Source organism: Giraffa tippelskirchi, chromosome 12 (genome assembly GCF_054371585.1).
Source record: "Giraffa tippelskirchi isolate mGirTip1 chromosome 12, T2T-mGirTip1v1.2.pri, whole genome shotgun sequence".
Classification (NCBI taxonomy): domain Eukaryota; kingdom Metazoa; phylum Chordata; class Mammalia; order Artiodactyla; family Giraffidae; genus Giraffa; species Giraffa tippelskirchi.
Genome location: NC_137286.1, coordinates 65,718,971 through 65,744,098, shown reverse-complemented (window position 1 = coordinate 65,744,098; position 25,128 = coordinate 65,718,971). Strand labels below are relative to the sequence as shown.

General features: G+C 55.7%; 2 protein-coding genes and 1 long non-coding RNA gene across 3 annotated transcripts in view; 2 read left to right on the top strand and 1 right to left on the bottom strand.

Annotated features, from left to right (window-relative positions):
- Positions 1 to 25,128, bottom strand: part of LOC145530002 (uncharacterized) — a 1,493,464-nt gene that overhangs the window by 847,054 nt on the left and 621,282 nt on the right. Inside the window, exons 74-76 of the long non-coding RNA XR_014071397.1 lie at positions 19,549 to 19,660; positions 11,898 to 12,009; positions 4,244 to 4,355 (exon numbers count right to left, since the gene is read on the bottom strand). This is a non-coding gene — a long non-coding RNA (uncharacterized LOC145530002). The remainder of the gene's footprint in view (positions 1 to 4,243; positions 4,356 to 11,897; positions 12,010 to 19,548; positions 19,661 to 25,128) is intronic.
- Positions 416 to 2,217, top strand: LOC145529975 (uncharacterized). The gene is made up of 3 exons (XM_081550751.1): positions 416 to 592; positions 992 to 1,304; positions 1,555 to 2,217. The coding sequence occupies exons 1-3, from the start codon at positions 458 to 460 to the stop codon at positions 2,181 to 2,183; spliced, it is 1,077 nt and encodes a 358-aa protein (XP_081406877.1). The 5' UTR covers positions 416 to 457; the 3' UTR covers positions 2,184 to 2,217.
- On the top strand, positions 8,057 to 12,003 carry LOC145529947 (uncharacterized). Its single transcript, XM_081550720.1, has 3 exons — positions 8,057 to 8,226; positions 8,626 to 8,938; positions 9,189 to 12,003. The coding sequence occupies exons 1-3, from the start codon at positions 8,092 to 8,094 to the stop codon at positions 9,824 to 9,826; spliced, it is 1,086 nt and encodes a 361-aa protein (XP_081406846.1). The 5' UTR covers positions 8,057 to 8,091; the 3' UTR covers positions 9,827 to 12,003.

The following is a 25,128-nucleotide window of genomic DNA, read 5'->3' as shown; positions in this document are numbered from 1 at the left end:
TCCACGTGATATCGGCCCCAGGTGGAAAGGCATGGAGCTGCTCGTAGGCCGACAGACCTAGGAAGCAGATGGGAGAATGACCCCCACTCTGCAGATGGAGAGACTGGGGAAACCCTGAGGGGCATACGCTTGTCCAGGGCCACACCACTTATGAGAAGAAGGAGCCTGGTCTGAGAGCAGCGGGGTCCTCGGAGCTCAGGCCCTGGCTGCACCCAGGCCTCCCCAGGGCTGTGGGCTGGGCTGTGTGGCTGTCACTGTGCCTGCACATGGCCTAAGGGGGGTGGTCGAGCAGTCAGAAACCCAGAGATTCCCTTGGGAAGTTTTGGGGAAGGGACCTCAGCACGAACCCCAGGAAATGAAGTCAGCGGCCGGCAACAGAACCCAACAGAACCCGCAACCCGGGTATCCAGGCCTCCAGAGCGGAGAGGAGCCCCCAGCCAGATCACTTGCTGCCAGGATGTTCTGCTGTTTGCCCCTGCCCAGAGGCCGTGGCCTCAGGAGAGGTCACAGGCAGTGTGCGTGGGCACCCTGTCAACGTTGGCTCAGGGCACCCCCGAGAGGCCTCTGGCCCTTTGCCCGGAGAAACAGAAAGGTAACACGGGGAGCCCCAGGCCGGGCCAGCCCACCTCTCCCATGCCACCCGGAAACACCGGGTCCTTTGCCTGTGTGTGTGGATGCGGGTTTCTCGGGGTGTGTCTCCCTCAAGGAAGCCCAGGCGGATGTGGGGTCAGAAGCCTGCGGGCAAGTTGTGTCCACACCCCAGGGGAGAGCAGGCTGGCTGGGATGGGGAGAGTGCGGGCAGCGCCGGCCGCCCAGGCTGGCCTCACACCCTCAGGTGGGTCTCTTTCGTCCCGGGTGGGGATCTGAGCAGACACACGTCTCTGACCCTTCTGGGAAGAGAAGTTCGAGCAGGCAGAAGCAGCGGCTCCACTGGCCAGGCCCAGCTCGGAAAAGTCCCAGCATGGCTGGCTGACGGTCACTGTCGTTGCAGAGCTTCCCACGTGATGAGGCCGAGGACGGGGACACCCCGTCCACCTCCCGGAGGGAGGGGTCGGAGCACCACCCCCCCGCCCCTGAGGCCCAGTGCAGGCTCCAGGTGAGCGTGCCCACGGAGGCATCAGCCCCACCGGGGGCGAAGCGGAGGCGGGGAAGGCCTGCTGCCGAGACACCACACAGGATACACCCGGCGGCCCAGTCTGAGGCTGCCACGGAGCTCAGCACACCCGGCTCCGACCCAGAGTCCCGAGAACCCCAGCCTCTGAGGCAGCAGGAGGACCTGGAGCCCAGCACGCCAGAGCACAGAGGTGAGGACGCTGGGGCTGGTGCACGGGAGTGTGTGGGGAGGGGGTGCTGAGCTACACAGGGACGTGTCCCCGAAAGATGCTGCTGGGCCTGCAGCAAGCGCTGGCCTCACACCCCCACCCCCATCTTGCACACTTCAGTCCCAAAAGACATCCGACCCTGGGTATTCTTTGGGAATCTCTTGGAAGCTTTCTGTCCCGGGATACGCACATGCCAAGGCTGGCCTGTGGGCAAACTTTGCTTCTCCCCCAGCTCTAGCACTGGCCTCCAACTGGAACCAGGCTCCACTTCCCAGACCTGTCCCTACAGAGGTGGTGGCTCCAGGTGCAGGACCCAGGGATCCACCGAGGGCAGATGGAGAACCGAGACTTGCCCTCGCAGAGACACCAGGCCAGCTGGGTTCTGGCCAGCACACCGGGCAGATCGGATCTCCGTGCCTGCAGGACCCCCAGCCCCAGGCACTGATGTCCCACCCCCTCAGCCAAAACCTCCACCTCCACGTGCACCTGTACCTGCTCGGGCTTTGGCAGGAGAACCCGAGGCAGAGGAGGAGTCACCGCCTCGGCAGGGAGAGCCTGCCCTGGCTCCCGCGCAACACCCAGACGCCGACGATGACTCACCCACCCCTGCAGGAAGAACGAGCCCCCGCTCTGGACAGAGACCCAGAGCCCTTGCCGGAAACACCACGTCCAGGGGAGCGGTCGGCTCTGCCGCCTCCATCCCTGTCGGCTCACCGTGGACGCTGTCAACTCGGTCTGCCCCCAGGGGACATGGAGTTCCTTTCCCCTGAACTGCTTTGCATTTGGTTTGTTTCCACCTTTCTGGTGATGTTTTATTTTTTGTATGGTTTCCTGTATTTTTGTTGGTTAAGTTGGGATTAGTAAACTTTTTCATCATTGTTGCAATTTGGGAACACTCTTGTGTAACTGGTGATACTGTGTTACCATCACCACTTTGTGGTTTCAGACCCGTTTGATCTTTATGCCCCACCCCCCAACAAAGCCTGGATTCAAGGCAAGCACGCCCTGTTCATCCCTCCCCCCGATCCTGAACACAATTTCATCTTTTCTTTCTGCGTTCCTTCCTATATTCTTGGTGTCCCCAATCAATGACTCTCAGTGAAATGACTGAAGGAGTTTCTTTCAGACTCTCCACCTACTGTAAGACTCCATTGGAGAGTTCTCATTTTTATGTCATTTGAACTAGCCTTTGATAGCTGACAGGACGGTGTACGTCCTTTCAAGATATCATGTGCCAAACGAAGCCCTTTTGGCAAATGCCATCATTATCTCCAGGCAGGCATTGCTGTTTGAAGGGTGACATCTCAGCCAGAAGGCAGAGGCTGAGCTCCTCTTGTTGCACCAGCTCCCAAAAGAAGCCAAGAAAGGGAGCTGGAACAACAAACCACCCCAACGCCCAGGAAAGCGTTCTTCACGACAGAAGGCTAGAAAATGACCCAACAACCTTGTGGCCCAGAACCCCTCTAGAAAAATCACTGTTCCATAAAAAAGAGAAACACGTGGGAAGTTCCAAGGAGAGGCAATGCCCATGGCCAGTGTACTTTAGAGACGGCCTGACCGCTCCGGGGAAGACACGCACCGACGGAACCCCTTGGGAAACAGCAGTGAGAGTCCTCACCGTCGTAAGGGTTTCCTCTGGGGACAACCTGCCCTGGGCACCACATGAGGGAGCAGACCGGCTTCTCTTCCTCTGCCCCCACACCATTCACTCATGAAGGCAGCTCAGGTGTTCTCATGCCCTGCCTGCCTGCCTGCCTGCCTGGCTCATCCGTGAGCTGTGACCACCTCCAGGGCAGGACTCCACCTTCTCCTCTCTGTGTACCGTGAATCTGCACACAGTGGGCTTTCAGAACCTTAGGAGACTTGAGCCATTCCCACTCGAGCCAGAACCCTCCCCAGGAAGGAAAACGGCTGTGGAGTCATTTTGGCCCCAGCACTGGTTCCGAAAGCCTGGCGGCTCCTACAGCCTCTACGGTGTGAAGAGGGAGGTCCCTTTTGACAGAGCTTTCCGGCTGTCAGATCTAAGCTGTTGTTTCACTGTCAGCTGTGTCTCTTCCGTTGCAGCCAGGTGGGCCACGCTGCTCCAAAGGGGCTCACAAGCTGAGTGGCAAGGGAGGTATTGAGAGGACAGGGATGGCTACAACGTGCTGCAAACTGAGTGAGGGTCCCCACAATCCTCAGCAAAGGTCTGTGGTGTGCAAGTGGGGAGTAGAGGGCCCCCAAGTTCCAAAGGAAGGGAGGTACTCGGGAGCTAAAGCCCTTGGCTGCTGTGGTAGCAGCTGCAGATGGCAGCTCGTCCACAGTGCACTTCGAATGAGGTCATATGAGCGGGACTCTGGAAATGGCTCCGAAATCAAGAGAAAGGGGTCAGGGTATGTGGGAATCCGACGGGGGTGGGGGGTGGATGAAGGAAGGTGTCCTTCCTCTCTCCAGTGCAATTTGGTTTGGTGAGTCTCAAAGCTACCAGATGGCACTTCCCAAGTCAGGCCCCCGCAGGAATCAGGGTGGGCTGCGTGCCTCGGCGCCTGCCACAGGGACAAGCCACACCAGTGGCCTCCCTGAGCTCAAATGGCCGGATCTGGGGGTTCTGTCTGGGTGCACACCTCCTTGCTCTGGCCAAGTTCCCCCCTTCTCTGAGCACCAGCTTCATCCTCTCGAATGAGGACATCGATTGCTACCTTGGCACGTTACTCCCTTCATCCTGTGAAGACTCATTAGGCTTATCCTACAATTACTAGCTGGCCCGAAGAGATATCTCCTGAATCCAGATTAAGCTGGAGTCTCCCAGGCTCATCTGGCATGTCTTCCCTGAAGTCTGCCAAAACCCACACCCTTGCATTTCCAGGGACTCCCCTTAGCCAGCTGGGCAGAAAACCCAGCATGGTTCAAACAAGCTGACAGACAAGCGGGAGAGGACTCACGGGCAGACGGCCTCCCTCAGGTCTCTGGTGGAGCTCTGGGACCACAGCAGCAGCGGGCCATCTCAGACCCTGGGCTCAGCAGCGCCCTCATTCTCAGGCCGGCGGCTCTGCCCTGAGGGGAGCAGGAAGGTCACCAACTGCCGCAGGCGGACCTCAAGCCCCTCCCACTGCTGGAGCCTGACCTCCCCCGGCCCCACCCCTTCCCCTACCCCAGCAGGACGAGAGCTCGTCTTCCCCTGGCTTCCAACGTGAGGCCCGGCCCCGGGCCCCGATTGGGCACTGCCCCAGTCCGGAGCCAATCACAGTGGCCAGGGAGGTGGAACGCACCGATTGGCCAGGGCCAGGTCATGTGACCATACTCCCCAGGAAACTCAAACCTTACCAAGATTCCCTAACAAACCAATGAACAAAATTATCCAGTAAAGGCAAACCGTACTTTTTAATGAGGCCAATGTCACAGAAAAAAAAAAAAAATCCTTCACAATGAACTGCTCAAGGAAGCTACTAAATAAGCTTTCAGAAAAGTTAAGACGTTTTTTTTTTTTTAATAGGGTGACGGAGAGCTATACCTTTCCCATCTATGTGAATTTAGGTTTAAACTAGATTTCCCTCGGCTATTATATAAGACAAAAAACCCCACATCACCCCCTTTCACTCCCCCCACCCCCAAAAAGTGTTTTAGTCTATTGAATTTTTGTGTCCTCAGTTGTGTCTGATTCACGGCAACTCACGAACTCTACACAGCCAGGCTCTTCCGTCCACGGAATTCAGGGCAATTTTTTTCTGTCACAGCAAATGCCCACCCTGGGTGATCCAAAGGCAAGGGCTCAGAGGCTCCTGAGAGTCTAACTCCTTTCAGCCGAGCACAGAGCTGGCTCCTCACTGGGATGCCTGTGGCCTGGGGCTCCCAGAGGGGAGAGCAGCACTCGCCCCACCGTGTGGTCACTGCTGGAAGTGCAGGCTGCTCCTCACTCCCCCTTGACAGTGTCCCTGAGGGCAGAACAGTGTGAATCTACTCAAGGTGGAAACGCAAACTCCGATGCAACCAAACTTCCCACAAGGTCTCCAAAACCACTCAGGAACAGGGAATTGGAAACTGCAGGGCATGACATGAATGGAGATGGAGACTTGACACCTTACACCGAGTTCACTTCCAGTTATCCCTAGACAAAGTTTCCATGAAAACTTGTCACAAATCTAGAAGAACAATGAGCAGAAACCGGACACGTGCTTTGAGTCTTCACACACAAAACAAAAAGGCAGCCCACAAAACAACCCAGAGAATACAGTGGACTTTGCAAAATCAAAGATATCTACTGTGGGAAAGACCTCATTACAAAAGCAAAAGACAGGTCATACATCGCGAGACGAATGAGTGGAAACACAAAGCTTCTCAAGGATGTGTCTCCAAACAGACAAAGAACACCAACACGACAAGCCTGTGAAAACTAGGGAAAGGTCTGAAGGGACAGCAGACTGAGGAAGACACACACAGAGTATCCCGGATGATGTCCAGCACTGAGGGCCTGAAGAAACAACAGTCTAGTTGCACTCCCTCAGGCCTGTGTGACCCTGGATGAGGCCTCTGTTTCCCGGTGGCTCTGAGAGATGGACAGGGAGGAAGGGGAAGAGAAATCACTTGCATTTCTAATACTCACAGCAAAGTCTTCCAATGAGAAGGGAATTATCACCCCCACTGACAATGCCATTCACTGAAGTGATACCCACGAGTCCATCTAACCCAGAAGGGAAGGAAGGACCTGTTCTCACAAAACGGCGAGAGACGGAAGAAGGAAGATCAAGCCCACACCAACCACTGGAAAGAGAAGCTGTGCTCAGGGCTTGAAAGAATTCCTATTGGGAAAATGATGTCACAGCCCCACAAGGCAATCCACAGCTTCGATGCTATTCCTCCCAAAATGCCAATGCATTTTCGCACCGAACAAAGAATTGCAAAAGGGGTACGGAAACAGAAAAGAGCCTAAATTGTCAATACAATCCGACGAAAAAGCCCCGATACGGACATCCAAGGTTGTGTGAAAGGAAATTAGACGACCAAACTAGGATCCTCAGGAGAGTATCGGAGAAGGCGATGGCGACCCACTCCAGTACTCTTGCCTGGAAAACGCCCTGGACGGAGGAGCCTGGTAGGCTGCAGGCCATGGGGTCGCACAGAGTCAGACACGACTGAAGTGACTTAGGCGCAGCGGCAGCAGCAGGACAGTATGCTATTGGGAATACAACAACACACACAGATCCAGATCGATGGAATAAAGTTGAGGGTCCAGAAACAAACCCCGGCATCCATGGTCAACTCATCTCTGACACAAAAGGGGAGAATATCCAAATGGGAACAAGAAAGCCTCTTCAATAAATGTCCATGGGAAAACCAGACAGCTACATCTGAAGAACGCTATTGGTTTTGATCTCACACCACCTCAATATCGGGGAAAAACCTCACCCTAAAGACTGATGTCATGAGACAGCTAGAAAGAAGCGTAGGTCAAAGGCTCCTTAACATCAGAGTCTCCTTGCCATTTGCTGGGCGGAGGTAGAAATGGGTCTCTTCAAGTAAGGGAAAGAGGAAAACGAAGTACGCCAATGGGTTTCCATCCAATGGAACCTCTTCACAACAGAGAAGCTAAGCATTCAGAAATGCAAAAGATAGGAAACGGAACATGAGAGACTCCTTGCAAGTGGTGTATCTGAGAAGGGGTTCATATGGAAAGAGACGAAGAACGCACAGCACTCAGATTCCAAGAAACACCACCACCACCCTTGACCCTTCCCCCATGACCAACTCCGACCTAAAGCCTTTCTCTCCCTCTAACCTATCCCTAAAACATAACCCTCATCTAATCACATACATGTGCATTCCTAGCATCCATCCATCCTCACACGAGAGAGAAAGAGGAAGACACAGACTGAATCAAGAAGGGAAAAGAGAGGGACACAGCCAGAGAGAGACACGGAACCAAAGAGAGGAATGGAGTCGATGGTCCAGACGTTTCATCAATCTGTCTCGAAGGTAGAAGTAATGACAGCGCCCATCCACCCCAGAAGGGGGAAAAGGACAGAAGCTTTGGAGAGGAAAAGACAAGAACGCAGGGAGCCATTAGAAGCTCAGCCACCCGCAGAAGCCGAGCTGGGACACTTGAACAGAATCTCAATGGAAACAGAGGACCAGAAAGTTGGCTACTCTTTTCTATAAGAGAGGGAGACCTTCGAGTCTTCCTTTCGGTCCTCCAACTTGGATGCGGGGTCTCAAAACACTCAGGAGGGGGAGTGCCTTTTCCTGGGTACCACGGCGCATCCAGGCCTCGTTCTGCCCCATTCTGTGCTGTGTCAGCCCTGGATGGAGTCTTTCTTTCTGAAGTCTCAGCGCACAAGCTCCACGTGATATCGGCCCCAGGTGGAAAGGCATGGAGCTGCTCGTAGGCCGACAGACCTAGGAAGAGGTTGGGAGAATGACCCCCACTCTGCAGATGGAGAGACTGGGGAAACCCTGAGGGGCATACGCTTGTCCAGGGCCACACCACTTATGAGAAGAAGGAGCCTGGTCTGAGAGCAGCGGGGTCCTCGGAGCTCAGGCCCTGGCTGCACCCAGGCCTCCCCAGGGCTGTGGGCTGGGCTGTGTGGCTGTCACTGTGCCTGCACATGGCCTAAGGGGGGTGGTCGAGCAGTCAGAAACCCAGAGATTCCCTTGGGAAGTTTTGGGGAAGGGACCTCAGCACGAACCCCAGGAAATGATGTCACCTGCCGGCAACAGAACCCAACAGAACCCGCAACCCGGGTATCCAGGCCTCCAGAGCGGAGAGGAGCCCACAGCCAGATCACTTGCTGCCAGGATGTTCTGCTGTTTGCCCCTGCCCAGAGGCCGGGGCCTCAGGAGAGCTCACAGGCAGTGTGCGTGGGCACCCTGTCGACGTTGGCTCAGGGCACCCCCGAGAGGCCTCTGGCCCTTTGCCCGGAGAAACAGAAAGGTAACACGGGGAGCCCCAGGCCGGGCCAGCCCACCTCTCCCATGCCACCCGGAAACACCGGGTCCTTTGCCTGTGTGTGTGGATGCGGGTTTCTCGGGGTGTGTCTCCCTCAAGGAAGCCCAGGCGGATGTGGGGTCAGAAGCCTGCGGGCAAGTTGTGTCCACACCCCAGGGGAGAGCAGGCTGGCTGGGATGGGGAGAGTGCGGGCAGCGCCGGCCGCCCAGGCTGGCCTCACACCCTCAGGTGGTTCTCTTTCCTCCCGGGTGGGGATCTGAGCAGACACACGTCTCTGACCCTTCTGGGAAGAGAAGTTCGAGCAGGCAGAAGCAGCGGCTCCACTGGCCAGGCCCAGCTCGGAAAACTCCCAGCATGGCTGGCTGACGGTCACTGTCGTTGCAGAGCTTCCCACGTGATGAGGCCGAGGACGGGGACACCCCGTCCACCTCCCGGAGGGAGGGGTCGGAGCACCACCCCCCCGCCCCTGAGGCCCAGTGCAGGCTCCAGGTGAGCGTGCCCACGGAGGCATCAGCCCCACCGGGGGCGAAGCGGAGGCGGGGAAGGCCTGCTGCCGAGACACCACACAGGATACACCCGGCGGCCCAGTCTGAGGCTGCCACGGAGCTCAGCACACCCGGCTCCGACCCAGAGTCCCGAGAACCCCAGCCTCTGAGGCAGCAGGAGGACCTGGAGCCCAGCACGCCAGAGCACAGAGGTGAGGACGCTGGGGCTGGTGCACGGGAGTGTGTGGGGAGGGGGTGCTGAGCTACACAGGGACGAGTCCCCGAAAGATGCTGCTGGGCCTGCAGCAAGCGCTGGCCTCACACCCCCACCCCCTTCTTGCACACTTCAGTCCCAAAAGACATCCGACCCTGGGTATTCTTTGGGAATCTCTTGGAAGCTTTCTGTCCCGGGATACGCACATGCCAAGGCTGGCCTGTGGGCAAACTTTGCTTCTCCCCCAGCTCTAGCACTGGCCTCCAACTGGAACCAGGCTCCACTTCCCAGACCTGTCCCTACAGAGGTGGTGGCTCCAGGTGCAGGACCCAGGGATCCACCGAGGGCAGATGGAGAACCGAGACTTGCCCTCGCAGAGACACCAGGCCAGCTGGGTTCTGGCCAGCACACCGGGCACATCGGATCTCCGTGCCTGCAGGACCCCCAGCCCCAGGCACTGATGTCCCACCCCCTCAGCCAGAACCTCCACCTCCACGTGCACCTGTACCTGCTCGGGCTTTGGCAGGAGAACCCGAGGCAGAGGAGGAGTCACCGCCTCGGCAGGGAGAGCCTGCCCTGGCTCCCGCGCAACACCCAGACGCCGACGATGACTCACCCACCCCTGCAGGAAGAACGAGCCCCCGCTCTGGACAGAGACCCAGAGCCCTTGCCGGAAACACCACGTCCAGGGGAGCGGTCGGCTCTGCCGCCTCCATCCCTGTCGGCTCACCGTGGACGCTGTCAACTCGGTCTGCCCCCAGGGGACATGGAGTTCCTTTCCCCTGAACTGCTTTGCATTTGGTTTGTTTCCACCTTTCTGGTGATGTTTTATTTTTTGTATGGTTTCCTGTATTTTTGTTGGTTAAGTTGGGAACTTGTTGGTTAAGTTAGTAAACTTTTTCATCATTGTTGCAATTTGGGAACACTGTTGTGTAACTCTGGTGATACTGTGTTACCATCACCACTTTGTGGTTTCAGACCCGTTTGATCTTTATGCCCCACCCCCCAACAAAGCCTGGATTCAAGGCAAGCACGCCCTGTTCATCCCTCCCCCCGATCCTGAACACAATTTCATCTTTTCTTTCTGCATTCCTTCCTATATTCTTGGTGTCCCCAATCAATGACTCTCAGTGAAATGACTGAAGGAGTTTCTTTCGGACTCTCCACCTACTGTAAGTCTCCATTGGAGAGTTCTCGTTTTTATGTCATTTGAACTAGCCTTTGATAGCTGACAGGACGGTGTACGTCCTTTCAAGATATCATGTGCCAAACGAAGCCCTTTTGGCAAATGCCAACATTATCTCCAGGCAGGCATTGCTGTTTGAAGGGTGACATCTCAGCCAGAAGGCAGAGGCTGAGCTCCTCTTGTTGCACCAGCTCCCAAAAGAAGCCAAGAAAGGGAGCTGGAACAACAAACCACCCCAACGCCCAGGAAAGCGTTCTTCACGACAGAAGGCTAGAAAATGACCCAACAACCTTGTGGCCCAGAACCCCTCTAGAAAAATCACTGTTCCATAAAAAAGAGAAACACGTGGGAAGTTCCAAGGAGAGGCAATGCCCATGGCCAGTGTACTTTAGAGACGGCCTGACCGCTCCGGGGAAGACACGCACCGACGGAACCCCTTGGGAAACAGCAGTGAGAGTCCTCACCGTCGTAAGGGTTTCCTCTGGGGACAACCTGCCCTGGGCACCACATGAGGGAGCAGACCAGCTTCTCTTCCTCTGCTCCCACACCATTCACTCATGAAGGCAGCTCAGGTGTTCTCATGCCCTGCCTGCCTGCCTGCCTGCCTGCCTGGCTCATCCGTGAGCTGTGACCACCTCCAGGGCAGGACTCCACCTTCTCCTCTCTGTGTACCGTGAATCTGCACACAGTGGGCTTTCAGAACCTTAGGAGACTTGAGCCATTCCCACTCGAGCCAGAACCCTCCCCAGGAAGGAAAACGGCTGTGGGGTCATTTTGGCCCCAGCACTGGTTCCGAAAGCCTGGCGGCTCCTACAGCCTCTACGGTGTGAAGAGGGAGGTCCCTTTTGACAGAGCTTTCCGGCTGTCAGATCTAAGCTGTTGTTTCACTGTCAGCTGTGTCTCTTCCGTTGCAGCCAGGTGGGCCACGCTGCTCCAAAGGGGCTCACAAGCTGAGTGGCAAGGGAGGTATTGAGAGGACAGGGATGGCTACAACGTGCTGCAAACTGAGTGAGGGTCCCCACAATCCTCAGCAAAGGTCTGTGGTGTGCAAGTGGGGAGTAGAGGGCCCCCAAGTTCCAAAGGAAGGGAGGTACTCGGGAGCTAAAGCCCTTGGCTGCTGTGGTAGCAGCTGCAGATGGCAGCTCGTCCACAGTGCACTTCGAATGAGGTCATATGAGCGGGACTCTGGAAATGGCTCCGAAATCAAGAGAAAGGGGTCAGGGTATGTGGGAATCCGGCGGGGGTGGGGGGTGGATGAAGGAAGGTGTCCTTCCTCTCTCCAGTGCAATTTGGTTTGGTGAGTCTCAAAGCTACCAGATGGCACTTCCCAAGTCAGGCCCCCGCAGGAATCAGGGTGGGCTGTGTGCCTCGGCCCCTGCCACAGGGACAAGCCACACCAGTGGCCTCCCTGAGCTCAAATGGCCGGATCTGGGGGTTCTGTCTGGGTGCACACCTCCTTGCTCTGGCCAAGTTCCCCCCTTCTCTGAGCACCAGCTTCATCCTCTCGAATGAGGACATCGATTGCTACCTTGGCACGTTACTCTCTTCATCCTGTGAAGACTCATTAGGCTTATCCTACAATTACTAGCTGGCCCGAAGAGATATATCCTGAATCCAGATTAAGCTGGAGTCTCCCAGGCTCATCTGGCATGTCTTCCCTGAAGTCTGCCAAAACCCACACCCTTGCATTTCCAGGGACTCCCCTTAGCCAGCTGGGCAGAAAACCCAGCATGGTTCAAACAAGCTGACAGACAAGCGGGAGAGGACTCACGGGCAGACGGCCTCCCTCAGGTCTCGGGTGGAGCTCTGGGACCACAGCAGCAGCGGGCCATCCCAGCCCCTGGGCTCAGCAGCGCCCTCATTCTCAGGCCGGCGGCTCTGCCCTGAGGGGAGCAGGAAGGTCACCAACTGCCGCAGGCGGACCTCAAGCCCCTCCCACTGCTGGAGCCTGACCTCCCCCGGCCCCACCCCTTCCCCTACCCCAGCAGGACGAGAGCTCGTCTTCCCCTGGCTTCCAACGTGAGGCCCGGCCCCGGGCCCCGATTGGGCACTGCCCCAGTCCGGATCCAATCACAGTGGCCAGGGAGGTGGAACGCACCGATTGGCCAGGGCCAGGTCATGTGACCATACTCCCCAGGAAACTCAAATATTACCAAGATTCCCTAACAAACCAATGAACAAAATTATCCAGTAAAGGCAAACCGTACTTTTTAATGAGGCCAATGTCACAGAAAAAAAAAAAATCCTTCACAATGAACTGCTCAAGGAAGCTACTAAATAAGCTTTCAGAAAAGTTAAGACTTTTTTTTTTTTTTAAATAGGGTGACGGAGAGCTATACCTTTCCCATCTATGTGAATTTAGGTTTAAACTAGATTTCCCTCGGCTATTATATAAGACAAAAACCCCCACATCACCCCCTTTCACTCCCCCCACCCCCAAAAAGTGTTTTAGTCTATTGAATTTTTGTGTCCTCAGTTGTGTCTGATTCACGGCAACTCACGAACTCTACACAGCCAGGCTCTTCCGTCCATGGAATTCAGGGCAATTTTTTCTGTCACAGCAAATGCCCACCCTGGGTGATCCAAAGGCAAGTGCTCAGAGGCTCCTGAGAGACTAACTCCTTTCAGCTGAGCACAGAGCTGGCTCCTCACTGGGATGCCTGTGGCCTGGGGCTCCCAGAGGGGAGAGCAGCACTCGCCCCACCGTGTGGTCACTGCTGGAAGTGCAGGCTGCTCCTCACTCCCCCTTGACAGTGTCCCTGAGGGCAGAACAGTGTGAATCTACTCAAGGTGGAAACGCAAACTCCGATGCAACCAAACTTCCCACAAGGTCTCCAAAACCACTCAGGAACAGGGAATTGGAAACTGCAGGGCATGACATGAATGGAGATGGAGACTTGACACCTTACACCGAGTTCACTTCCAGTTATCCCTAGACAAAGTTTCCATGAAAACTTGTCACAAATCTAGAAGAACAATGAGCAGAAACCGGACACGTGCTTTGAGTCTTCACACACAAAACAAAAAGGCAGCCCACAAAACAACCCAGAGAATACAGTGGACTTTGCAAAATCAAAGATATCTACTGTGGGAAAGACCTCATTACAAAAGCAAAAGACAGGTCATACATCGCGAGACGAATGAGTGGAAACAGAAAGCTTCTCAAGGATGTGTCTCCAAACAGTCAAAGAACACCAACACGACAAGCCTGTGAAAACTAGGGAAAGGTCTGAAGGGACACCAGACTGAGGAAGACACACACAGAGTATCCCGGATGATGTCCAGCACTGAGGGCCTGAAGAAACAACAGTCTAGTTGCACTCCCTCAGGCCTGTGTGACCCTGGATGAGGCCTCTGTTTCCCGGTGGCTCTGAGAGATGGACAGGGAGGAAGGGGAAGAGAAATCACTTGCATTTCTAATACTCACAGCAAAGTCTTCCAATGAGAAGGGAATTATCACCCCCACTGACAATGCCATTCACTGAAGTGATACCCACGAGTCCATCTAACCCAGAAGGGAAGGAAGGACCTGTTCTCACAAAACGGCGAGAGACGGAAGAAGGAAGATCAAGCCCACACCAACCACTGGAAAGAGAAGCTGTGCTCAGGGCTTGAAAGAATTCCTATTGGGAAAATGATGTCACAGCCCCACAAGGCAATCCACAGCTTCGATGCTATTCCTCCCAAAATGCCAATGCATTTTCGCACCGAACAAAGAATTGCAAAAGGGGTACGGAAACAGAAAAGAGCCTAAATTGTCAATACAATCCGACGAAAAAGCCCCGATACGGACATCCAAGGTTGTGTGAAAGGAAATTAGACGACCAAACTAGGATCCTCAGGAGAGTATCGGAGAAGGCGATGGCGACCCACTCCAGTACTCTTGCCTGGAAAACGCCCTGGACGGAGGAGCCTGGTAGGCTGCAGGCCATGGGGTCGCGCAGAGTCAGACACGACTGAAATGACTTAGGCGCAGCGGCAGCAGCAGGACAGTATGCTATTGGGAATACAACAACACACACAGATCCAGATCGATGGAATAAAGTTGAGGGTCCAGAAACAAACCCCGGCATCCATGGTCAACTCATCTCTGACACAAAAGGGGAGAATATCCAAATGGGAACGAGAAAGCCTCTTCAATAAATGTCCATGGGAAAACCAGACAGCTACATCTGAAGAATGCTATTGGTTTTGATCTCACACCACCTCAATATCGGGGAAAAACCTCACCCTAAAGACTGATGTCATGAGACAGCTAGAAAGAAGCGTAGGTCAAAGGCTCCTTAACATCAGAGTCTCCTTGCCATTTGCTGGGCGGAGGTAGAAATGGGTCTCTTCAAGTAAGGGAAAGAGGAAAACGAAGTACGCCAATGGGTTTCCATCCAATGGAACCTCTTCACAACAGAGAAGCTAAGCATTCAGAAATGCAAAAGATGGGAAACGGAACATGAGAGACTCCTTGCAAGTGGTGTATCTGAGAAGGGGTTCATATGGAAAGAGACGAAGAATGCACAGCACTCAGATTCCAAGAAACACCACCACCACCCTTGACCCTTCCCCCATGACCAACTCCGACCTAAAGCCTTTCTCTCCCTCTAACCTATCCCTAAAACATAACCCTCATCTAATCATATACATGTGCATTCCTAGCATCCATCCATCCACACACGAGAGAGAAAGAGGAAGACACAGACTGAATCGAGAAGGAAAAGAGAGGGACACAGACAGAGAGAGACACGGAACCAAAGAGAGGAAAGGAGTCGACGGTCCAGACTTTTCATCAATCTGTCTCGAAGGTAGAAGCAATGACAGCACCCATCCACCCCAGAAGGGGGAAAAGGACGGAAGGTTTGGAGAGGAAAAGACAAGAACGCAGGGAGCCATTAGAAGCTCAGCCACCCGCAGAAGCCGAGCTGGGACACTTGAACAGAATCTCAATGGAAACAGAGGACCAGAAAGTTGGCTACTCTTTTCTATAAGAGAGGGAGACCTTCGAGTCTTCCTTTCGCGCCTCCAACTTGGATGCGGGGTCTCAAAACACTCAGGAGGGGGAGTGCCTTTTCCTGGGTACCACGGCGCATCCAGGCCTCGTTCTGCCCCATTCTGTGCTGTGTCAGCCCTGGATGGAGTCTTTCTTTCTGAAGTCTCAGCGCACAAGCTCCACGTGATATCGGCCCCAGGTGGAAAGGCATGGAGCTGCTCGTAGGCCGACAGACCTAGGAAGCAGATGGGAGAATGACCCCCACTCTCCAGATGGAGAGACTGGGGAAACCCTGAGGGGCATACGCTTGTCCAGGGCCACACCACTTATGAGAAGAAGGAGCCTGGTCTGAGAGCAGCGGGGTCCTCGGAGCTCAGGCCCTGGCTGCACCCAGGCCTCCCCAGGGCTGTGGGCTGGGCTGTGTGGCTGTCACTGTGCCTGCACATGGCCTAAGGGGGGTGGTCGAGCAGTCAGAAACCCAGAGATTCCCTTGGGAAGTTTTGGGGAAGGGACCTCAGCACGAACCCCAGGAAATGATGTCACCTGCCGGCAACAGAACCCAACAGAACCCGCAACCCGGGTATCCAGGCCTCCAGAGCGGAGAGGAGCCCCCAGCCAGATCACTTGCTGCCAGGATGTTCTGCTGTTTGCCCCTGCCCAGAGGCCGGGGCCTCAGGAGAGCTCACAGGCAGTGTGCGTGGGCACCCTGTCGACGTTGGCTCAGGGCACCCCCGAGAGGCCTCTGGCCCTTTGCCCGGAGAAACAGAAAGGTAACACGGGGAGCCCCAGGCCGGGCCAGCCCACCTCTCCCATGCCACCCGGAAACACCGGGTCCTTTGCCTGTGTGTGTGGATGCGGGTTTCTCGGGGTGTGTCTCCCTCAAGGAAGCCCAGGCGGATGTGGGGTCAGAAGCCTGCGGGCAAGTTGTGTCCACACCCCAGGGGAGAGCAGGCTGGCTGGGATGGGGAGAGTGCGGGCAGCGCCGGCCGCCCAGGCTGGCCTCACACCCTCAGGTGGGTCTCTTTCCTCCCGGGTGGGGATCTGAGCAGACACACGTCTCTGACCCTTCTGGGAAGAGAAGTTCGAGCAGGCAGAAGCAGCGGCTCCACTGGCCAGGCCCAGCTCGGAAAAGTCCCAGCATGGCTGGCTGACGGTCACTGTTGTTGCAGAGCTTCCCACGTGATGAGGCCGAGGACGGGGACACCCCGTCCACCTCCCGGAGGGAGGGGTCGGAGCACCACCCCCCCGCCCCTGAGGCCCAGTGCAGGCTCCAGGTGAGCGTGCCCACGGAGGCATCAGCCCCACCGGGGGCGAAGCGGAGGCGGGGAAGGCCTGCTGCCGAGACACCACACAGGATACACCCGGCGGCCCAGTCTGAGGCTGCCACGGAGCTCAGCACACCCGGCTCCGACCCAGAGTCCCGAGAACCCCAGCCTCTGAGGCAGCAGGAGGACCTGGAGCCCAGCACGCCAGAGCACAGAGGTGAGGACGCTGGGGCTGGTGCACGGGAGTGTGTGGGGAGGGGGTGCTGAGCTACACAGGGACGAGTCCCCGAAAGATGCTGCTGGGCCTGCAGCAAGCGCTGGCCTCACACCCCCACCCCCTTCTTGCACACTTCAGTCCCAAAAGACATCCGACCCTGGGTATTCTTTGGGAATCTCTTGGAAGCTTTCTGTCCCGGGATACGCACATGCCAAGGCTGGCCTGTGGGCAAACTTTGCTTCTCCCCCAGCTCTAGCACTGGCCTCCAACTGGAACCAGGCTCCACTTCCCAGACCTGTCCCTACAGAGGTGGTGGCTCCAGGTGCAGGACCCAGGGATCCACCGAGGGCAGATGGAGAACCGAGACTTGCCCTCGCAGAGACACCAGGCCAGCTGGGTTCTGGCCAGCACACCGGGCAGATCGGATCTCCGTGCCTGCAGGACCCCCAGCCCCAGGCACTGATGTCCCACCCCCTCAGCCAGAACCTCCACCTCCACGTGCACCTGTACCTGCTCGGGCTTTGGCAGGAGAAACCGAGGCAGAGGAGGAGTCACCGCCTCGGCAGGGAGAGCCTGCCCTGGCTCCCGCGCAACACCCAGACGCCGACGATGACTCACCCACCCCTGCAGGAAGAACGAGCCCCCGCTCTGGACAGAGACCCAGAGCCCTTGCCGGAAACACCACGTCCAGGGGAGCGGTCGGCTCTGCCGCCTCCATCCCTGTCGGCTCACCATGGACGCTGTCAAATCGGTCTGCCCCCAGGGGACATGGAGTTCCTTTCCCCTGAACTGCTTTGCATTTGGTTTGTTTCCACCTTTCTGGTGATGTTTTATTTTTTGTATGGTTTCCTGTATTTTTGTTGGTTAAGTTGGGAACTTGTTGGTTAAGTTAGTAAACTTTTTCATCATTGTTGCAATTTGGGAACACTGTTGTGTAACTCTGGTGATACTGTGTTACCATCACCACTTTGTGGTTTCAGACCCGTTTGATCTTTATGCCCCACCCCCCAACAAAGCCTGGATTCAAGGCAAGCACGCCCTGTTCATCCCTCCCCCCAATCCTGAACACAATTTCATCTTTTCTTTCTGCATTCCTTCCTATATTCTTGGTGTCCCCAATCAATGACTCTCAGTGAAATGACTGAAGGAGTTTCTTTCGGACTCTCCACCTACTGTAAGACTCCATTGGAGAGTTCTCATTTTTATGTCATTTGAACTAGCCTTTGATAGCTGACAGGACGGTGTACGTCCTTTCAAGATATCATGTGCCAAACGAAGCCCTTTTGGCAAATGCCATCATTATCTCCAGGCAGGCATTGCTGTTTGAAGGGTGACATCTCAGCCAGAAGGCAGAGGCTGAGCTCCTCTTGTTGCACCAGCTCCCAAAAGAAGCCAAGAAAGGGAGCTGGAACAACAAACCACCCCAACGCCCAGGAAAGCGTTCTTCACGACAGAAGGCTAGAAAATGACCCAACAACCTTGTGGCCCAGAACCCCTCTAGAAAAATCACTGTTCCATAAAAAAGAGAAACACGTGGGAAGTTCCAAGGAGAGGCAATGCCCATGGCCAGTGTACATTAGAGACGGCCTGACCGCTCCGGGGAAGACACGCACCAACGGAACCCCTTGGGAAACAGCAGTGAGAGTCCTCACCGTCGTAAGGGTTTCCTCTGGGGACAACCTGCCCTGGGCACCACATGAGGGAGCAGACCAGCTTCTCTTCCTCTGCTCCCACACCATTCACTCATGAAGGCAGCTCAGGTGTTCTCATGCCCTGCCTGCCTGCCTGCCTGCCTGCCTGGCTCATCCGTGAGCTGTGACCACCTCCAGGGCAGGACTCCACCTTCTCCTCTCTGTGTACCGTGAATCTGCACACAGTGGGCTTTCAGAACCTTAGGAGACTTGAGCCATTCCCACTCGAGCCAGAACCCTCCCCAGGAAGGAAAACGGCTGTGGGGTCATTTTGGCCCCAGCACTGGTTCCGAAAGCCTGGCGGCTCCTACAGCCTCTACGGTGTGAAGAGGGAGGTCCCTTTTGACAGAGCTTTCCGGCTGTCAGATCTAAGCTGTTGTTTCACTGTCAGCTGTGTCTCTTCCGTTGCAGCCAGGTGGGCCACGCTGCTCCAAAGGGGCTCACAAGCTGAGTGGCAAGGGAGGTATTGAGAGGACAGGGATGGCTACAACGTGCTGCAAACTGAGTGAGGGTCCCCACAATCCTCAGCAAAGGTCTGTGGTGTGCAAGTGGGGAGTAGAGGGCCCCCAAGTTCCAAAGGAAGGGAGGTACTCGGGAGCTAAAGCCCTTGGCTGCTGTGGTAGCAGCTGCAGATGGCAGCTCGTCCACAGTGCACTTCGAATGAGGTCATATGAGCGGGACTCTGGAAATGGCTCTGAAATCAAGAGAAAGGGGTCAGGGTATGTGGGAATCCGGCGGGGGTGGGGGGTGGATGAAGGAAGGTGTCCTTCCTCTCTCCAGTGCAATTTGGTTTGGTGAGTCTCAAAGCTACCAGATGGCACTTCCCAAGTCAGGCCCCCGCAGGAATCAGGGTGGGCTGCGTGCCTCGGCGCCTGCTACAGGGACAAGCCACACCAGTGGCCTCCCTGAGCTCAAATGGCCGGATCTGGGGGTTCTGTCTGGGTGCACACCTCCTTGCTCTGGCCAAGTTCCCCCCTTCTCTGAGCACCAGCTTCATCCTCTCGAATGAGGACATCGATTGCTACCTTGGCACGTTACTCTCTTCATCCTGTGAAGACTCATTAGGCTTATCCTACAATTACTAGCTGGCCCGAAGAGATATCTCCTGAATCCAGATTAAGCTGGAGTCTCCCAGGCTCATCTGGCATGTCTTCCCTGAAGTCTGCCAAAACCCACACCCTTGCATTTCCAGGGACTCCCCTTAGCCAGCTGGGCAGAAAACCCAGCATGGTTCAAACAAGCTGACAGACAAGCGGGAGAGGACTCACGGGCAGACGGCCTCCCTCAGGTCTCGGGTGGAGCTCTGGGACCACAGCAGCAGCGGGCCATCCCAGCCCCTGGGCTCAGCAGCGCCCTCATTCTCAGGCCGGCGGCTCTGCCCTGAGGGGAGCAGGAAGGTCACCAACTGCCGCAGGCGGACCTCAAGCCCCTCCCACTGCTGGAGCCTGACCTCCCCCGGCCCCACCCCTTCCCCTACCCCAGCAGAACGAGAGCTCGTCTTCCCCTGGCTTCCAACGTGAGGCCCGGCCCCGGGCCCCGATTGGGCACTGCCCCAGTCCGGAGCCAATCACAGTGGCCAGGGAGGTGGAACGCACCGATTGGCCCGGGCCAGGTCATGTGACCATACTCCCCAGGAAACTCAAATATTACCAAGATTCCCTAACAAACCAATGAACAAAATTATCCAGTAAAGGCAAACCGTACTTTTTAATGAGGCCAATGTCACAGAAAAAAAAAAAAAATCCTTCACAATGAACTGCTCAAGGAAGCTACTAAATAAGCTTTCAGAAAAGTTAAGACGTTTTTTTTTTTTTTTAATAGGGTGACGGAGAGCTATACCTTTCCCATCTATGTGAATTTAGGTTTAAACTAGATTTCCCTCGGCTATTATATAAGACAAAAAACCCCACATCACCCCCTTTCACTCCCCCCACCCCCAAAAAGTGTTTTAGTCTATTGAATTTTTGTGTCCTCAGTTGTGTCTGATTCACGGCAACTCACGAACTCTACACAGCCAGGCTCTTCCGTCCATGGAATTCAGGGCAATTTTTTTCTGTCACAGCAAATGCCCACCCTGGGTGATCCAAAGGCAAGGGCTCAGAGGCTCCTGAGAGACTAACTCCTTTCAGCTGAGCACAGAGCTGGCTCCTCACTGGGATGCCTGTGGCCTGGGGCTCCCAGAGGGGAGAGCAGCACTCGCCCCACCGTGTGGTCACTGCTGGAAGTGCAGGCTGCTCCTCACTCCCCCTTGACAGTGTCCCTGAGGGCAGAACAGTGTGAATCTACTCAAGGTGGAAACGCAAACTCCGATGCAACCAAACTTCCCACAAGGTCTCCAAAACCACTCAGGAACAGGGAATTGGAAACTGCAGGGCATGACATGAATGGAGATGGAGACTTGACACCTTACACCGAGTTCACTTCCAGTTATCCCTAGACAAAGTTTCCATGAAAACTTGTCACAAATCTAGAAGAACAATGAGCAGAAACTGGACACGTGCTTTGAGTCTTCACACACAAAACAAAAAGGCAGCCCACAAAACAACCCAGAGAATACAGTGGACTTTGCAAAATCAAAGATATCTACTGTGGGAAAGACCTCATTACAAAAGCAAAAGACAGGTCATACATCGCGAGACGAATGAGTGGAAACACAAAGCTTCTCAAGGATGTGTCTCCAAACAGACAAAGAACACCAACACGACAAGCCTGTGAAAACTAGGGAAAGGTCTGAAGGGACAGCAGACTGAGGAAGACACACACAGAGTATCCCGGATGATGTCCAGCACTGAGGGCCTGAAGAAACAACAGTCTAGTTGCACTCCCTCAGGCCTGTGTGACCCTGGATGAGGCCTCTGTTTCCCGGTGGCTCTGAGAGATGGACAGGGAGGAAGGGGAAGAGAAATCACTTGCATTTCTAATACTCACAGCAAAGTCTTCCAATGAGAAGGGAATTATCACCCCCACTGACAATGCCATTCACTGAAGTGATACCCACGAGTCCATCTAACCCAGAAGGGAAGGAAGGACCTGTTCTCACAAAACGGCGAGAGATGGAAGAAGGAAGATCAAGCCCACACCAACCACTGGAAAGAGAAGCTGTGCTCAGGGCTTGAAAGAATTCCTATTGGGAAAATGATGTCACAGCCCCACAAGGCAATCCACAGCTTCGATGCTATTCCTCCCAAAATGCCAATGCATTTTCGCACCGAACAAAGAATTGCAAAAGGGGTACGGAAACAGAAAAGAGCCTAAATTGTCAATACAATCCGACGAAAAAGCCCCGATACGGACATCCAAGGTTGTGTGAAAGGAAATTAGACGACCAAACTAGGATCCTCAGGAGAGTATCGGAGAAGGCGATGGCGACCCACTCCAGTACTCTTGCCTGGAAAACGCCCTGGACGGAGGAGCCTGGTAGGCTGCAGGCCATGGGGTCGCGCAGAGTCAGACACGACTGAAGTGACTTAGCCGCAGCGGCAGCAGCAGGACAGTATGCTATTGGGAATACAACAACACACACAGATCCAGATCGATGGAATAAAGTTGAGGGTCCAGAAACAAACCCCGGCATCCATGGTCAACTCATCTCTGACACAAAAGGGGAGAATATCCAAATGGGAACGAGAAAGCCTCTTCAATAAATGTCCATGGGAAAACCAGACAGCTACATCTGAAGAATGCTATTGGTTTTGATCTCACACCACCTCAATATCGGGGAAAAACCTCACCCTAAAGACTGATGTCATGAGACAGCTAGAAAGAAGCGTAGGTCAAAGGCTCCTTAACATCAGAGTCTCCTTGCCATTTGCTGGGCGGAGGTAGAAATGGGTCTCTTCAAGTAAGGGAAAGAGGAAAACGAAGTACGCCAATGGGTTTCCATCCAATGGAACCTCTTCACAACAGAGAAGCTAAGCATTCAGAAATGCAAAAGATGGGAAACGGAACATGAGAGACTCCTTGCAAGTGGTGTATCTGAGAAGGGGTTCATATGGAAAGAGACGAAGAATGCACAGCACTCAGATTCCAAGAAACACCACCACCACCCTTGACCCTTCCCCCATGACCAACTCCGACCTAAAGCCTTTCTCTCCCTCTAACCTATCCCTAAAACATAACCCTCATCTAATCATATACATGTGCATTCCTAGCATCCATCCATCCACACACGAGAGAGAAAGAGGAAGACACAGACTGAATCCAGAAGGGAAAAGAGAGGGACACAGACAGAGAGAGACACGGAACCAAAGAGAGGAAAGGAGTCGACGGTCCAGACTTTTCATCAATCTGTCTCGAAGGTAGAAGCAATGACAGCGCCCATCCACCCCAGAAGGGGGAAAAGGACGGAAGGTTTGGAGAGGAAAAGACAAGAACGCAGGGAGCCATTAGAAGCTCAGCCACCCGCAGAAGCCGAGCTGGGACACTTGAACAGAATCTCAATGGAAACAGAGGACCAGAAAGTTGGCTACTCTTTTCTATAAGAGAGGGAGACCTTCGAGTCTTCCTTTCGCGCCTCCAACTTGGATGCGGGGTCTCAAAACACTCAGGAGGGGGAGTGCCTTTTCCTGGGTACCACGGCGCATCCAGGCCTCGTTCTGCCCCATTCTGTGCTGTGTCAGCCCTGGATGGAGTCTTTCTTTCTGAAGTCTCAGCGCACAAGCTCCACGTGATATCGGCCCCAGGTGGAAACGCATGGAGCTGCTCGTAGGCCGACAGACCTAGGAAGCAGATGGGAGAATGACCCCCACTCTCCAGATGGAGAGACTGGGGAAACCCTGAGGGGCATACGCTTGTCCAGGGCCACACCACTTATGAGAAGAAGGAGCCTGGTCTGAGAGCAGCGGGGTCCTCGGAGCTCAGGCCCTGGCTGCACCCAGGCCTCCCCAGGGCTGTGGGCTGTGCTGTGTGGCTGTCACTGTGCCTGCACATGGCCTAAGGGGGGTGGTCGAGCAGTCAGAAACCCAGAGATTCCCTTGGGAAGTTTTGGGGAAGGGACCTCAGCACGAACCCCAGGAAATGATGTCACCTGCCGGCAACAGAACCCAACAGAACCCGCAACCCGGGTATCCAGGCCTCCAGAGCGGAGAGGAGCCCCCAGCCAGATCACTTGCTGCCAGGATGTTCTGCTGTTTGCCCCTGCCCAGAGGCCGGGGCCTCAGGAGAGCTCACAGGCAGTGTGCGTGGGCACCCTGTCGACGTTGGCTCAGGGCACCCCCGAGAGGCCTCTGGCCCTTTGCCCGGAGAAACAGAAAGGTAACACGGGGAGCCCCAGGCCGGGCCAGCCCACCTCTCCCATGCCACCCGGAAACACCGGGTCCTTTGCCTGTGTGTGTGGATGCGGGTTTCTCGGGGTGTGTCTCCCTCAAGGAAGCCCAGGCGGATGTGGGGTCAGAAGCCTGCGGGCAAGTTGTGTCCACACCCCAGGGGAGAGCAGGCTGGCTGGGATGGGGAGAGTGCGGGCAGCGCCGGCCGCCCAGGCTGGCCTCACACCCTCAGGTGGGTCTCTTTCCTCCCGGGTGGGGATCTGAGCAGACACACGTCTCTGACCCTTCTGGGAAGAGAAGTTCGAGCAGGCAGAAGCAGCGGCTCCACTGGCCAGGCCCAGCTCGGAAAAGTCCCAGCATGGCTGGCTGACGGTCACTGTCGTTGCAGAGCTTCCCACGTGATGAGGCCGAGGACGGGGACACCCCGTCCACCTCCCGGAGGGAGGGGTCGGAGCACCACCCCCCCCGCCCCTGAGGCCCAGTGCAGGCTCCAGGTGAGCGTGCCCACGGAGGCATCAGCCCCACCGGGGGCGAAGCGGAGGCGGGGAAGGCCTGCTGCCGAGACACCACACAGGATACACCCGGCGGCCCAGTCTGAGGCTGCCACGGAGCTCAGCACACCCGGCTCCGACCCAGAGTCCCGAGAACCCCAGCCTCTGAGGCAGCAGGAGGACCTGGAGCCCAGCACGCCAGAGCACAGAGGTGAGGACGCTGGGGCTGGTGCACGGGAGTGTGTGGGGAGGGGGTGCTGAGCTACACAGGGACGAGTCCCCGAAAGATGCTGCTGGGCCTGCAGCAAGCGCTGGCCTCACACCCCCACCCCCTTCTTGCACACTTCAGTCCCAAAAGACATCCGACCCTGGGTATTCTTTGGGAATCTCTTGGAAGCTTTCTGTCCCGGGATACGCACATGCCAAGGCTGGCCTGTGGGCAAACTTTGCTTCTCCCCCAGCTCTAGCACTGGCCTCCAACTGGAACCAGGCTCCACTTCCCAGACCTGTCCCTACAGAGGTGGTGGCTCCAGGTGCAGGACCCAGGGATCCACCGAGGGCAGATGGAGAACCGAGACTTGCCCTCGCAGAGACACCAGGCCAGCTGGGTTCTGGCCAGCACACCGGGCAGATCGGATCTCCGTGCCTGCAGGACCCCCAGCCCCAGGCACTGATGTCCCACCCCCTCAGCCAGAACCTCCACCTCCACGTGCACCTGTACCTGCTCGGGCTTTGGCAGGAGAACCCGAGGCAGAGGAGGAGTCACCGCCTCGGCAGGGAGAGCCTGCCCTGGCTCCCGCGCAACACCCAGACGCCGACGATGACTCACCCACCCCTGCAGGAAGAACGAGCCCCCGCTCTGGACAGAGACCCAGAGCCCTTGCCGGAAACACCACGTCCAGGGGAGCGGTCGGCTCTGCCGCCTCCATCCCTGTCGGCTCACCGTGGACGCTGTCAACTCGGTCTGCCCCCAGGGGACATGGAGTTCCTTTCCCCTGAACTGCTTTGCATTTGGTTTGTTTCCACCTTTCTGGTGATGTTTTATTTTTTGTATGGTTTCCTGTATTTTTGTTGGTTAAGTTGGGAACTTGTT

What these genes read in the sequence shown, in the direction of transcription:
- LOC145529947 (XM_081550720.1), top strand. Translation starts at nt 8,092, where the DNA reads ATGTTCTGCTGTTTGCCCCTGCCCAGAGGCCGGGGCCTCAGGAGAGCT. An exon ending in TTGCCCGGAGAAACAGAAAG is followed by an intron (nt 8,227 to 8,625) that starts GTAACACGGGGA and finishes CTGTCGTTGCAG; the next exon opens with AGCTTCCCACGTGATGAGGC. An exon ending in CAGCACGCCAGAGCACAGAG is followed by an intron (nt 8,939 to 9,188) that starts GTGAGGACGCTG and finishes CTTCTCCCCCAG; the next exon opens with CTCTAGCACTGGCCTCCAAC.
- LOC145529975 (XM_081550751.1), top strand. Translation starts at nt 458, where the DNA reads ATGTTCTGCTGTTTGCCCCTGCCCAGAGGCCGTGGCCTCAGGAGAGGT. An exon ending in TTGCCCGGAGAAACAGAAAG is followed by an intron (nt 593 to 991) that starts GTAACACGGGGA and finishes CTGTCGTTGCAG; the next exon opens with AGCTTCCCACGTGATGAGGC. An exon ending in CAGCACGCCAGAGCACAGAG is followed by an intron (nt 1,305 to 1,554) that starts GTGAGGACGCTG and finishes CTTCTCCCCCAG; the next exon opens with CTCTAGCACTGGCCTCCAAC.